Genomic DNA, 14,551 nt, shown 5'->3' with positions numbered 1-14,551 from the left:
CGTTGCAGAGGGCCTCACTAAGTAGCTGAGGCTGTCTGTGAACTGTGATCCTCCTGTCTCAGCCTCCCAAGTGCTGGGATTACAAGCGTGCGCCACCCAACTTCTTTGTCGTGGAGATTTTGTTGTTGGCTCTTTGTGTAAGATGAAAGCAAAACAGTCCTCCTGCTAACAGTTCTTGTGTGTTATTGCTCAAAACAATGTCATGCACTGGAAGATCATTATCTTTAAGGGATTTATACTATGTCATAAACAAATAGGACTTTTGCCTTTGGAACAACTTATAAGGTGATACAGGAAGGGAAACTCCTGACAAATAAAAGCTAACAGCCTTTCTTCTCTCTTCTCTCTTTGCTCCCACCAAGGCTGGGCCTCTCAGCCCTGGGAGGGTGGGCCGTGCAGAGGGGCCAACGCCAGGACACCGACCTCTGCCTGTGTAGGGCGCCTGGATTCTTCCCACATTCCCATGTTCTCAGTAGCCAGTGGTTGTGGGGCCAGACCAGCCTTGTTTTCTTAAGCCATTTTCTGAAAGGGGAGGTGGACTTCCCCTTCAGACACCCCCATTTTATGTGCACAGATAACACTAATACCCACAAATGACTGAGGCTTCGCTAAGTGTTTTCTGCCTATACAATACTAGTAAGTTGAATTCTCGTAATAACCATAGGGGCTTCTCTCTCTCTCTCTCTCTCTCTCTCTCTCTCTCTCTCTCTCTCTCTCTCACACACACACACACACACACACAGGCACACACACCCCTATGTATCACTACTGGGATTTAGATATAGTTTGCCCCAAGGATTCCTGTGTTGGAATCTTGGTCCCCAATGTGGCAGTATTATAGAGTAGCAGAACCTTTAAGAGATTGGACCTGTGGCGAGGTGACATATTGATTAATTCCACAGGAGTGAGTTGTTATGAAAGAGGAAGCCTGGCCCTCCTCGCCCTGTCTCTCCATCTGAGTTTCCCATCCTGCCCACCCTCCTGCCGTGATGTCATTTGACAGGAGGACCCTCACCAGAGCCTGCACCCTGTTGTCTGAATTCCCCCTCCAAGGCCGGGCGTGGTGGCGCACGCTTGTAATCCCCGTGCTTGGGAGGCTGAGACAGGCGGATCGCACGGGTTCGCAGCCAGCCTCAGCTACTTAGTGAGGCTCTCAGCAACTTAGCGAGACCCTGTTTCCAAATAAAATAGAAAATAGGTCTGGGAGTATAGCCCGGAGGTAGAAGGCCTCTGGGTTCCATCCCCAGTACCATAAATAAATAAATAAATAAATAAATAAATAAATTCCTCCTCCAAAATTGTAAGCTAAATAAACCTCTTAACAAATTACACAGCCCCAGGTATTTGCTTTAGCAATGGAAAACCAATATAGTTTTAAAGTACAATATTCATGTTTTTAAGTTATTTTGAGACAAGGTCTCATTCAGTTGTGCAGGCTAGCCTCAAATGTGCAATCTTCCTGCCTCAGCCTCCTGAGTAGATGAATTACGGTGCTCAGTGTTGGTTATACAACATAATTGAATTCTTGTGTGATGAGAAGAGAATTCTTCTCTTCTCTTGTGTGATGCCATAGAGAAATTGTAGCTCTGTTTTTGTCCATTTTGCCAAGGGCAAGGCCTTCTGACAAACATACTTCATGATGTGGATACATTTTTTTTTTCAGTAATGGGGATGGAACCCAGGGGCATTCTACCTCCGAGCCACGCCCTGTGTTTTATTCCTTATTATAAAATGGTCTCACTAAGTTGTAGAAGGCCTCACTAAGCTGCCGAGGCTGGCTGTGAACCCGGATCCTCCCATCTCGGCCTCCCAAGTGCTGGGATTACAAGCGTGCCCACCACACCTGGCTCAATATGGATGATTTTAAACAAGTACATACCAAAAAAAGCGAGTTGAGGCCGTCCGCGTCTCGCTTGCCTGAGCTGTGACATGAAGAGGGCTGGCAGCTGCGTGGCGGGCATCACTGCATCGCCCCCTCCCCACCCAGAGGAGACACTGCCAACACACCCTATACCATTTCCTGCCAGCCCAGGAGCAGCCTCACAGCTGTCTCCACACAGGGCTCTTAGCAGATTGGACTAACCCATTAGAGACAGCCTGTCAAGAAAAAAAAAAAAACCTACTGGCTCCTCCTCCTCATCTCGAACATTCCTCACATGGATGAACAACGGACTAGAATGTGTGGCCGACATGCTCCTGACTTGATTCAGAAGCTCCCCCTGCTGTAACTGCCGCGTGCTAGAGGGGTTTCAGAGGTTCCTCTTAACACAGGAGAGCAGTACGTCACTAGGTATCGTGGTGTGGACGGCTCAGCACAATGGCCTGGGGTTGGCTCTGAGCAGCAGTGCTGTTCTGTCTCTGCAGAGTCTGAGCGACGTGGGTGCCGCAGCTCCGCGGGCCTCCCCACCGCGCCTTCAGTGCTGCCGACTTAGCACCTCGGTGCCTGTCCCCCAGCGGGATACTCACGACTCTTCTGCTATGACCGCCTGGCAGCGGACCCTGGTTTTAAATATACACACAACAACAGACGCGGGGGAGCGTCTGTCTTTCCCCCGGGACTCTAGCTGGCAGTGAAGGAAACTCTGGGCAAAGGAGGCAGAAAGGATGGAGGCGGGAAACCATTCCATTCTCCGCTCCAGGGAATTTCAGGTATGGGGCACTCGGCTTTGTGGGCACTTGAGATCCGCTGCCTTTAGTACTAAGTCAGAGAAGAAAAGGATTGGGGGCCTGCTCTGGACACGCTTCGCAGCTTGTTATTTCTGGAAAGTGAAATTCCAAACGGGCCTGGCGCTGGCTAATTTTGGAGCATGGTCTACACCCTGGGATTACTTGTCAAAGGATTTCTGAAATTCTTGAATACACTCAGATGTATATTGTTTACCTTCCCATTTCCCTGTGATCTCTGAATGATCAGTTCGTTCGTTTTTGGTCTAAGCGTTTCTAGAATAACACTGTCACCCAGTGGCTTTTAAATGAATGCGTCAGACGCACATTTAGTCCATACAAATGTCAGATTAGATGTTGAGCTGGCTTTAATGATGAGGGCTCACAGTGAAAGCTCTTTGACTGTGTAATATGGTCAAGCAAAAAGGCTTGATAGTTTTCTTTTTCTATCAAGGAATAATGCACGCCAAAATGGTCTGAACATGTTGGGTCCCACCACAGATTGTTGTTTAGAATCGAATCTTAAATCACCCTTGAATAAATAGCTATTGCCCACTTTAAAATAATCTGAGAGAAAAAAGACCCTATTAGGACAGATTTTAGGATTAAATAAATAGAAAAAAATATAAAATAAACTCCCAAATCATTACATTTGAAAATGATAAAAAAATTTGCAAATAATTTTTATTAACTATTTTAAATATAAGTGAAAAAGAAAACTGCGAAGGGGACAAACATTCAGCGATCTGTTTTATTCAGCGCCCTTCGGGATGGGTCCACCGGCCGTGGGGAGGGATCAGTCCCAGCTCGGCCGTTGGAGTCATCTGGGTTCCAGGGAGGAAGTAGTCCAAGCCAGTACCTTGGGGGTGGGACTAAACATGAGAACGCCGCCCCTCTCGCAGATACTGCTTGCAGGGCAGACTCTGTCTGCCTCCAGGTTTCTGCTTCCTGCCCTTGCAGAGGTCACCTGGGGGAGGGACCCCGACTTATCATCAAGCTGTTTACCTTTGACAATATGGTAGTGATTGCTAAGTATAAAACATGGTAAAAATTAAAAAAAACTTTTGCAGTACTGGGATGGAACTCAGGGCCATCTACCTCCAAGATATACCCACCCTACTTTTTACTCTTTATTTATTTATTATTATTATTTTTTTGGAACAGGGTCTCATTGAGTTGCAAAGGGCCTCACAAAGTAGCTGAGGTGGTCCGCAAACCGGAATGCTCCTGTCTCAGCCTCCCAAATGCTGGGATTACAAGCGTATGTCACCACACCCAGCTTTAAAAATTTAATTTCTAACCTAGATATTAAATGCAATGTATTTGATTCTATGACACAATTTACAGATTCTTATAGGTTACAAAACGTGAGTTTTTTAAATAATCTTTAGACTCTTCCTACATTTTTCATATTTATTCCCAGGTTTTAAATCTTTAAATCAGTTGTAATGCTTAAAAATAAATTTCTTCAAGTTTCTGTTTAACAATGACTTTGGGGCCAAAATAAAAAAGTTTAACACACACACACACACACACACACACACACACACACACACACACACACACGGTATAGGGATTAAATCAGGGCCTCATACTCACATGATAGGCAAGTGTTCTACCATTCAGCTACACTCCCAGTTTATTTTGAGATAGGGCCTAAGTTGCTCGACCTGGTTTTGTACTTATGGTTTCCTGCCTCAGCCTTTTGAGTACCTAGGATTGCATGTGTGCACCACCACACCTAGGCCAGGATCCAACATACAGATCTGAAACGTGGGTATTAAGCGAAGGAATGACCCTTACTCACTAATACCAACACGCTCCTACTGACAGTTTCCCACATTTCCCACGTCTCCCTGCAGGCTACAATTAAGATTTCAACTGGGAAATTTAATCTAGGCTTCAAGTCAGAAATTCAATTAAATCTGGTTCTCTAAAAAGGAAAGTTTGCCAGGTGAGGTGGCCCACGCTGTTTTAATTTTTTATTTTTTTTGCGGTATTGGGGGTAAAACCTCTGAGCTACACCCCCAGGCCTATTTTTTATTCTTTATTTTTGATATAGAGTCTCTCTGAGTTGCAAAGGGACTCACTAAGTAACTGAGGCTTTCCAAAAACCTGGGATCCTCCTGTCTCAGCCTCCCAAATGCTGGGGTTACAAACGTGTGCTACCACAACCGGCGGCATACGCTTTTAATCCCAGTACTTGGGAGGCTGAGACAGGAGAGTCACAGGTTCAAAACCAGCCTCAGCTACTTAGTGAGCTCCTCCACAATTTAGTAAGACCTTGTTTCAAAATAAAGAATAGTGCCGGGCCTGGTGGCGCACGCTTGTAATCCCTGCGCTTGGGAGGTGAAGACAGGAGGATCGATCGCGCAGGTTCCAAGCCAGCTGCGCTGGCCTAAGAGACCCTGTTTCCAAATTTAAAAAGTATAAAAATAGGTCTGGGAGTGTAGCCTGGAGATAGAAGGATTTCCAGGAACCCCAATACCACCAAAAAATTAAAAATAAATAAAAATAAAAATATTGGGAAAAAATAAAGAATAAAAAAATAGGGCTGAGGGTGTAACTCAGGGGGGAGTGCCCCTGCGTTCAATCCCCAGTACCACAAAATAAATAAGTAAATTGAAAATAAAAGTAAAAAGGAAACCTTAAAGCAAATTTTTCTTTTTGACCTTTTCTATTTCATATATATATATATATATATATATATATTTTTTTTTTTTTTTTTTTGTGGTACTGGGGGTGGAACCCAGAGGCTTTCTACCTTCGGGCTATACTCCCAGACCTATTTTCTATTTTATTTGGAAACAGGGTCTCACTAAGTTGCTGAGAGCCTCACTAAGTAGCTGAGGCTGGCTTCAAACCTCTGTGATTCTCCTGTCTCAGCCTCCCAAGCGCGGGGATTACAAGCGTGCGCCACCAAGCCTGGCTTCATATAATTTTTTAAATTTGACTAAGTAATGAACTCCAATGCTGTAAGACCCAGAAAACATAAAGAATGCACAGCAAACATTCTCTTTCTTAATACCTGTCCCCCACCACTTGGCCCTTCCCCAGAGTCAACTGCTCTCCTTAGGTTCTTAATACCCTTCCAGAATTTCATTATACCAAAAAAATACACATTCTTTCTTTTTTCCTCCCCTTTTAACCTGATAGATTATTATGCAAGTTATTACATAAAATAGCCCATTAAGTGCTAAAATGTTATTCCTTCACTATGTAGGTATTTAAACGCTGTTCCTGCGCTATGTAAGTGTTTAAACGCTGTTCCTTCACTATGTAAGTATTTAAACGTTGTTCCTTCACTGTGTAAGTATTTCCCCCTCTGTATTGGCCCTGCCAGCCTCCAGGATGGCTGTCTTCGCTGAGGTGTGGCGCGGCATCCTCTGTACCCGACTTTTCCACTGCACCGAGCACGTAGGCAGGCTGCCTTCTGTGCCCTCTGAGCAACCTCTAGGTTCTAAGTAGATAGACTTGGTCAGTAACGTGAGCTTGGCCAAAGAGCCGCTGCTATGTGTCCCTGCTATTTATTAGATCTCAGGGATTCCCATGACCTAACTGCTCAGTGGAAACTTGGAGTCAGACCTACTCTGGAAAGGGCTCGGAGGCCCCAGACGGACATGCTCAGGACTTAACTGCTACTAGCGAGGCCGCGTGATCCTACAAACACCACCGTTAAATCTCTGCCTCTGCCTCGCACTCCCGGTATTTCCTTCATATTTGTACTCAGGGAAAGTTGCAGCTGGGACCAGAAAGGCACAAATGCCAGCAAAGTCGCCCCCGGCAACCTTGTTTGTTCCTGGGGGGCGGGCTCCCTGCCCTGGGAGGGCAAGGATGCTTACTGAAGGAGGCATACTCTGCGTTAGCATTGCAAAGCCTTAGAGATCCGGTTAAAGGTTTTGGGAAAAGACAACACGCCCAGGAAAATGCTCAACTCCACACACACATCTACCCCCAGAGGTGGGTCCACCTGGAGGAGGAGGCGGCACACGTCTCAGGCCCTCGCCAGCGTGGACCTGATGTGTACTATCAACCTTATAGTTCTTTCTCTGTAAAGAACATCCCTGAAATCATATGAGCTTCATGCCCTCGACCCTGGACTGATCCTGTTCATTGCCTGAGTCCAGCTGTCAGTCATCTGTGAGCTGGTTAACCAAGAGTCAGTCCTCAGGGCTGGGGTGGGAAGCAAATCCTTAGCTGTCCCCAGGATTTTGTTTTAATATAATTATTTTTGTGTGTGTGGTACTGAGGATGGAACCCAGGGGCTTCTACCTCCAAGCTACACCCCCAGCCCTACTTTTTATTCTTTATTCTGAAACAAAGTCTCACTAAGTTGCGGAGGGCTGGCTGGGATGCTGTGATCCTCCTGTCTCAGTCTCCCAAGTACTGGGATTTAAGAATGTCCAGCTCAGATAGCATTCTTCTGATCACAAAACGATACTACATTATACAGTTCACCAATAAAAGCAAATGTGTGTGTGTGTGTGTGTGTGTGTGTGTGTGTGTGTGTGTGTGTGTGTGATGTTGTCCTGGGGATTAAACCCAAGGGTGTTCTACCTCTGAGCTACACCCCCAGCCCTATTTTATTTTTTTAACTTTTGCAACAGGGAATCACTGTGTTGCTGTGGACCTCACTACATTGCTGAGGCTGGCCTAAAACCTGCAATCCTCCTGTCTCAGCCTCCCAAGTACTGGGATTATAGGCATACACTGACATGCCTGACTGGAATCAAATTGTTATTTAATTTTTATGGTCCACAGTGGTTCTAGACACAGTTTTGGTATGCAAACTTGTTGACTAAAATTTACCATTTTATATAAAATGAAAACCCATTTTATAATAGGGTTTAAAGTAGTACAAGGCATCTTAAGTATGAAAGATTGCTTTTCCTTCCCATCCATGAACATGCATCCCAGTATCATCATTCCTTTGAAAAGCTTTACAGACCCGTGGACACTTTCACGGACTCATGTGTATTGAAGTTCAGTCTGGGTTCATTAGGGGTAAACTTAAACTCGTGCCTTGGTCCTATCAGCTTTCATAAAGATAGCATACCATGTGAGCCGAGGTTCTGGCCAGCCCGCCACGGAGCAGTGCAATTTTACATTCTCTTTCTCCCAAACCGTGTGGGAACGAGGCTTAATGATAAACTCAGGAGCGTGAAGAAGATGGTCTTCGTTCAACTTTCCATGATATGCCTGGGTTTCTTCCAACTGGAAAAATAATAAACAAACAAACAAACATATTATCCAAATTCTGCTAAATCCAAGTCCCTTCTGCTAAAATAACAAATGTTATTTTATGTTTTAATCTGAAACAGGGTCACACTAATTTGCAGAAGATAGAACCAGTACTTTTATTTTTCTATTGGGAACCTTATTTTTGAATTGCCTTTAACCCTAAAAAGATGTAGCTAGTTAAGCAACACGTTTTTACTTTTCAAAGTGAATTTCTTTCTTTCTTTCTTTCTTTCTTTCTTTCTTTCTTTCTTTCTTTCTTTCTCCTTCTCTCTTTCTTTTGTTCTTTCTTTTTTTTTTTTCTTGCAGTACTGAAGATGGAGCCCCAGGGGCATTCAACCTCTGAGCTATACCCCCTGCCCTATTTTTTATTCTTTATTTTGAAGCAGGGTCTCACTGTGAGGCTGGCTGCAAACTGCTCTTCTGTCTTAGCCTCCCGAATGCTGGTATTACAAGCCTGTGCGACCACACCAGGCTCCAAGGTGAATTTCTAAAGAGCCTTTAGAAAGTGCTGGGCGTAGTGGTGTATGCCTGTAATCACAGTACTTGGGAAGCTGAAACAAGAGGATCACAGGTTGGCAGGCAGCTTTAGGAACTTAGTGAGAACTTCTGCAAATTAGTGAGACCCTGTTTCAAAATAAAACATAAAATAGGGTTGGAGGTGTAGCTCAGAGGCAGAACGCCCTGGGTTCAATCTCTAATACCCACCCCGTCCCCATGCACACACACGCACAAAGAATCTTTAGAAACTTAATTTCTTAGTTGGGCACAGAGGTGCACGTTTGTAATCCCAGTACTTGGGAGGCTGAGACAGGAAGATCACACGGCCAGCCTTGGCTACTTAGTGAGGCCCTCTGCAACTTAGTGAGATCCTGTTTCAAAATAAAGATTAAAACCTGGGTGTGGTGGCGCACGCTTGTAATCCTAGCACTTGGGAGGCTGAGACAGGAGGATCACGCAGGTTTGAAGCCAGCCTCAGCTACTTAGTGAGGCTCTCAGAAACTTAATGAGTCCCTGTTTCCAAATAAAGTATAAAATAGGTCTGGAAGTATATAGCCTGGAGGTAGACAAGCCCCTGGTTCCACCCCAGTATCACAAAAAGAAAGAAAAGATGGTCTTCGTTCAACTTTCCATGATATGCCTGAGTTTCTTCCAACTGGAAAAATAATAAATAAATAAATAAATAAATAAATAAATAAATAAATAAATAAAAAGAAGGAAGGAAGGGAGAAAGAAAGAAAGAAAGAAAGAAAGAAAGAAAGAAAGAAAGAAAAAATAGGGCTGGGGGTGTAGCTCGGAGGTAGAATGCCCCAGGATTCAATCTTCAGTATTGCAGAAAGAAAGAAATAAAAGAAACTTAATTTCTTTAATATCTGTAATGCCATGAAATTTAAAAGTAAAGTTTGCCTTTCTTTTGGTCTACACATTTTAATGTCTTTCTCCCTGTTTTCTTTCATTTTGTGTCTCCATAAGACCACGTATTTCTTTACTGAAACAAGTCAGTCTTTATGTACACACACGCGCACACACACACACACACACACACACACACACACACACAGCATGGTGCGCGCATTTCCTTTTTTGTAAGTAGCATCCAATTGTCTTTTCTTACCGTTTTTCTCAGCGACAGACGCTCTGCCTTTTCTCGAATTGCAACTTTCCTGGACTTTTTTTCAGAAGTTTCCTCGTGTTCCAGGGTGCGCGTGGCCCGCTTGGATACCGCGGCCTGTTTGGAGGCTGTGATCCCTTCCTCACTAGCAAGGAGATTCCGCTGGGCTATATAGGCTGCAGCTTCTTTAATTCTTTCTTCTTCAGTATCTGTTATTCCACTGACATGTATTTGCCTGCAACACAGTAATAGCACGATGTAAAAGAAGGTCGTCTGCTTTCACTAAATCCCAGGTACTAGAACCCAGACTCGGTGCCCTGTGCGTAGACAAAACCTGGCGTACAGCCGGGCGCGGTGGGCATGCTTGTCATCCCCGCGCTTGGGAGGCAGAGACAGGAGGATCACGCAGGTTCGAAGCCAGCTGCGCGCGCTGGCTTAGGAGACCCTGTTTCCAAATAAAAATGTAAAAATAGGTCTGGGAGTGTAGCCCGGAGGCAGAAGGGCTTCCAGGAACCCCAGTACCACCAAAAAAAAAAAAAAAAAAAACCTGGCGTAGAGAAACCTGGTAAGTGCTGGGCTGGCTCTTCATTGTGGAAGCCATCTTCCTTTTAGCAGATAATAATGACAACAGTAATGATGTGTATTACAATTCTGGTGATTTTTACGTGTATTATCTCATTGGATCCATACAAAAACACAGGAGGTAAATAATATCGCTTCTATTTTAGATATATGGTGACAACGCTTAGAGAAGTTAGATCACTTGCCAAGCCTGCTCACCTTCATGTGCTCGAACAGTTAAGCTTGCAGTAAAACATGAAGTTGTGACTTCCTTTCCAGAAAAGATGTTATACAGAGAGATGTCATTTGTGCACCTGTGTTCCCAACATGGGACTGTGTGATGGAGCTGGCTCCTGTAACCCAGCTGATGCATGCTGAGTCTCATAAGCGTGTTGTAAATTTACATGAGCACCTTACGGCTAGGGAGGTTCCAAGATAGGAGAGGTCGTATGTATACATTATATATACACACATACGTGTGCGGTTTAAGATGACAATCTTCATTTGTGCTTGCATATATCCCTGATGAGAAAGAAATAATCAAACTTGCACTTGAAACGCTGATATTAATGAAAGGGATTAATGAAAGGGATTGTTTTGATTAATAGCTGAAGCTGATGATGGTGGCAGGTGAACAGTCACATCCAAAGGTGATCCAATTTGTGCAGTGATTGATTAGTGTTGTTAAAGGTACCTGATTATTTTTAGCCTCTCTCAACCCCTCGACTATAAACTCCATATGATATTTTGGTGAGACAGTATTGATTATATTGAAGATTCTTTTTTTTCTTTTTTTTTTTTGGTGGTACTGGGGTTCCTGGAAACCCTTCTTCCTCCAGGCTACAATCCTAGACCTATTTTGTATATATATATATATATATATATATATATATATATATATATATATATGTATATATGTATATATATATATATATATTTTTTAATTTGGAAACAGGGTCTCTTAAGCCAGCAAGGCTGGCTTCGAACCAGCGTGATCCTCCTGTCTCCACCTCCCAAGCACAGGGATTACAAGCGTGCGCCACCACACCCGGCTCGAAGATTCTTTTCTTTTCTTTTCTTTTTTCTTTTTTATTTATTTATTTATTTATTTTTGGGTGGTACTGGGGTTCCTGGAAGCCCTTCTACCTCCGGTATACACTCCCACGGGCTACACTCCCAGACCTATTTTTTAACATTTTTATGTGGAAACAGAGTCTCTTAAGCCAGAGAGGCTGGCTCCGAACCAGCGCGATCCTCCTGTCTCCACCTCCCAAGCGCGGGGATTACAAGCGTGCGCCACCACGCCCGGCGTCGAAGATTCTTTTAAAATTGAATTTTCTTAGGCTTCTTGAGCCAGAATTGTTATCTGAAAAAAACTGTCATTTATTTTTCTTATTCAAATTACTTCAAGTTTTAAGTAAACACTGCCAATGAGTCTGTAAGTTCCAGCACCTACATCTATGTAGTTTACTAATGATTATAACTCAACAGTTACCCAAATTTTAAATTTCTCATAGAATACTACTAAAACATCTGGTAAACAAGATCAGTGCACTTTGTTTCTGACTAAACTTAGTGATTAAGTTTTTTTCTAACACTCCAAATATTAATATAGTAATCTACTATGGATTTAATAACATATACACTAAAATTTATTGGCGGGGAAAGAAAAATGAAAGATTTTTATTTAGTGTCCTGACATAATTATCTCTGATATTTTCTATTTACTAAAATAAAAAATAAGGCCGGGCGTGGTGGCGCACGCTTGTAATCCCCACGCTTGTGGAGACAAGAGGATCACGCAGGTTTGAAGCCAGCCGCGTGCGCTGGCTTAGGAGACCCTGTTTCTAAATAAAAATATAAAAATAGGTCTGGGAGTGTAGCCCAGAGGCAGAAGGGCTTCCAGGAATCCCAGTACCACCAAAAATAAAATAAAATAAAATAAAATAAAATAAAATAAAATAAAATAAATTAGTGAGTGAACACAAAACAAACCATCCAGGGAACTTGTCTTGAGTGCCTTATAGAAGTCAACACACAGCAGAGACTTGAAAGGACGCTATAATATGATTCGATGTGTATCATGGTAGATCATCTTCAATTCTCATTCTGCCTCAAGCTGAGACAACTCTGAGAGAGAGAACTTCAAGTTCCCATCACCTTGGATAGCAGATGTGTTGGCATAGCTCAGAGGGCAAAAGGAAGTCACAGCCTTTTTATTTTTGCCATTTACGACAAACTAAACCTCAAAAACAAACTAACCATACCCTACCAAATTCCTGTAATTATTTCACATGAGAACTCAGTTATACTTAAAAACATGTTGGGCCCTGGACAGCAGAAATATTCTCCTTTAAGTAAACACGGAGGCCAGGCGTGGTGGCGCACGCTTGTAATCCCCACGCTTGGGAGGCGGAGACAGGAGGATCGCGCTGGTTCGGAGCCAGCCTCGCTGGCTTAAGAGACTCTGTTTCGAGACCCCTGGAGAAACCGGGCCCAGTAAGACGCTGGGTTCTGGGTGGGGGTCGCGCGCGGGGCACGCCAGCCAGGCCCGGGTCGCTGGACACCGGGCCCCGGGCCGAACTGCGCATAGCACGCCAGACCCCTGGAGAAACCGGGCTCAGTACCCTGGGTTCCGGGCAGGGGTCGCGCGGAGCACGCCAGCTGGGGCCCGGGTCGTGGGATCACTCTGGACCCATGGGGAAACCGACAGGGTTACAGTGCTACTGAGTGCCTGATCCCACTACCTCCTCAAACCACATATACTGTCTTCTCTTATTTTTTTAAAAAAAAAGGAACAGAAAAAGAAAAATATCGGAGAGGAGGTAAGAAAGCCGTTATGGATGCCAGGACACTGGAGATGCAGACAAAACTTATCTAAATGCACTGAAACTTATGGAAAAATTCCCCGTGAAAGAGGACTGCTATTTCTCTATATTGTTAAGAATCTCGGACATCACCTGTAAGGAGAGAGTTTAGCGGAGATCAAGGAGAAAGGCGGTGTTGAAAGAGTTCTCCACGATGGTGGTGGAGACTTGTATTCAGGAGAAGCAGAAACCGGATCCTACCAACCTTATTTTTTTGGAGAAATTACACCAAATGTCGAATGCTACCATCACACATGCTTAGGAACACTGGACAACATTCAAAGTGGAAAAAGAGCCTGGGAAGGATTTGAAATGGTGGAGGCAGTGGCAATGCCAGTGGCCAGTACTCAGGGGAGGCAGACATCTGATACATTACACCTGGAACCTTAGAATAATAACAACAGAGACAGTGATTGGAACCTGCTGAGGGGTTAGGCAGGCGCCGGGGCCAGTGGCTGACATTGGAGCTTGCTGTGAGGCAAGGCCACTACTGAGGCCTCCGTGGCCGGGATTGGAGCCTGCCGAGGGGTTAGACCAATGCTGGGGCCAGCGAGGCTGGCATCGGAGCCTGCCGTGAGGCAAGGCCAGTGCTGGGGCCTCCGAGGACGGGACTGGAGCCTGCCGAGGGGTTAGGCTGGTGCTGGGGCCAGCGAGGCTGGCATTGGAGCCTGCCATGAGGCAAGGCCAGTACTGGGGCCTCCGAGGCCAGGATAAGCCTGCTGAGGGGTTAGGCCGGTGCTGGGGCCAGCGAGGCCGGCATCGGAGCCTGCCATGAGGCATGACCAGTGCTGGGGCCTCCAAGGCCGGGATCGGAGCCTGCCGAGGGGTTAGGCCGGTGCTGGGGCCAGCGAGGCTGGCATCGGAGCCTGCCTTGAGGCAAGGCCGGTACTGGGTCCTCCGAGGCCAGGATAAGAGCCTGCCGAGGGGTTAGGCCGGTGCTGGGGCCAGCGAGTCCGGCATCGGAGCCTGCCGTGAGGCAAGGCCGATACTGGGGCCTCCGAGGCCAGGATAAGAGCCTGCCGAGGGGTTAGGCCGGTGCTGGGGCCAGTGAGGCCGGCATCGCCGCCTGCTGTGAGGCATGGCCAGTGCTGGGGCCTCCGAGGCCAGGATCGGAGCCTGCCGAGGGGTTAGGCCGGTGCTGGGGCCAGCGAGGCCGGCATCGGAGCCTGCCGTGAGGCATGGCCAGTGCTGGGGCCTCCGAGGCCAGGATCGGAGCCTGCTGAGGGGTTAGGCCGGTGCTGGGGCCAGCGAGGCCGGCATCGGAGCCTGCCGTGAGGCATGGCCAGTGCTGGGGCCTCCGAGGCCAGGATCGGAGCCTGCTGAGGGGTTAGGCCGGTGCTGGGGCCAGCAAGACCAGCACCGGAGCCTGTCATGAGGCAAGGCCGGTACTGGGGCCTCCGAGGCCAGGATAATAGCCTGCCGAGGGGTTAGACCGGTGCTGGGGCCAGCAAGACCAGCACCGGAGCCTGTCATGAGGCAAGGCCGGTACTGGGGCCTCCGAGGCCAGGATAATAGCCTGCCGAGGGGTTAGACCGGTGCTGGGGCCAGTGAGGCCGTCATTGGAGCCTGCTGTGAGGCATGGCCAGTGCTGGGGCCTCCTAGGCCGGGA

The 14,551-nt window shown here is 46.1% G+C and overlaps 1 protein-coding gene across 1 annotated transcript in view; it reads right to left on the bottom strand.

Annotated features, from left to right (window-relative positions):
• MYOM1 (myomesin 1) overlaps window positions 1–14,551 on the bottom strand; it is a gene marked incomplete at both ends in the record, with an annotated part of 139,171 nt that overhangs the window by 95,684 nt on the left and 28,936 nt on the right. Inside the window, 2 exons of the mRNA XM_080714848.1 lie at window positions 7,721–7,878; window positions 9,518–9,749. Of these exons, the coding sequence (XP_080570974.1) occupies window positions 7,721–7,878; window positions 9,518–9,749 (390 nt within the window). The remainder of the gene's footprint in view (window positions 1–7,720; window positions 7,879–9,517; window positions 9,750–14,551) is intronic.

This window comes from Muscardinus avellanarius, assembly GCF_963383645.1.
Source record: "Muscardinus avellanarius genome assembly, chromosome: 17".
NCBI lineage: Eukaryota > Metazoa > Chordata > Mammalia > Rodentia > Gliridae > Muscardinus > Muscardinus avellanarius.
Note: the sequence above shows the minus strand (reverse complement) of the source record. Positions and strands in the feature narration are given on the sequence as shown.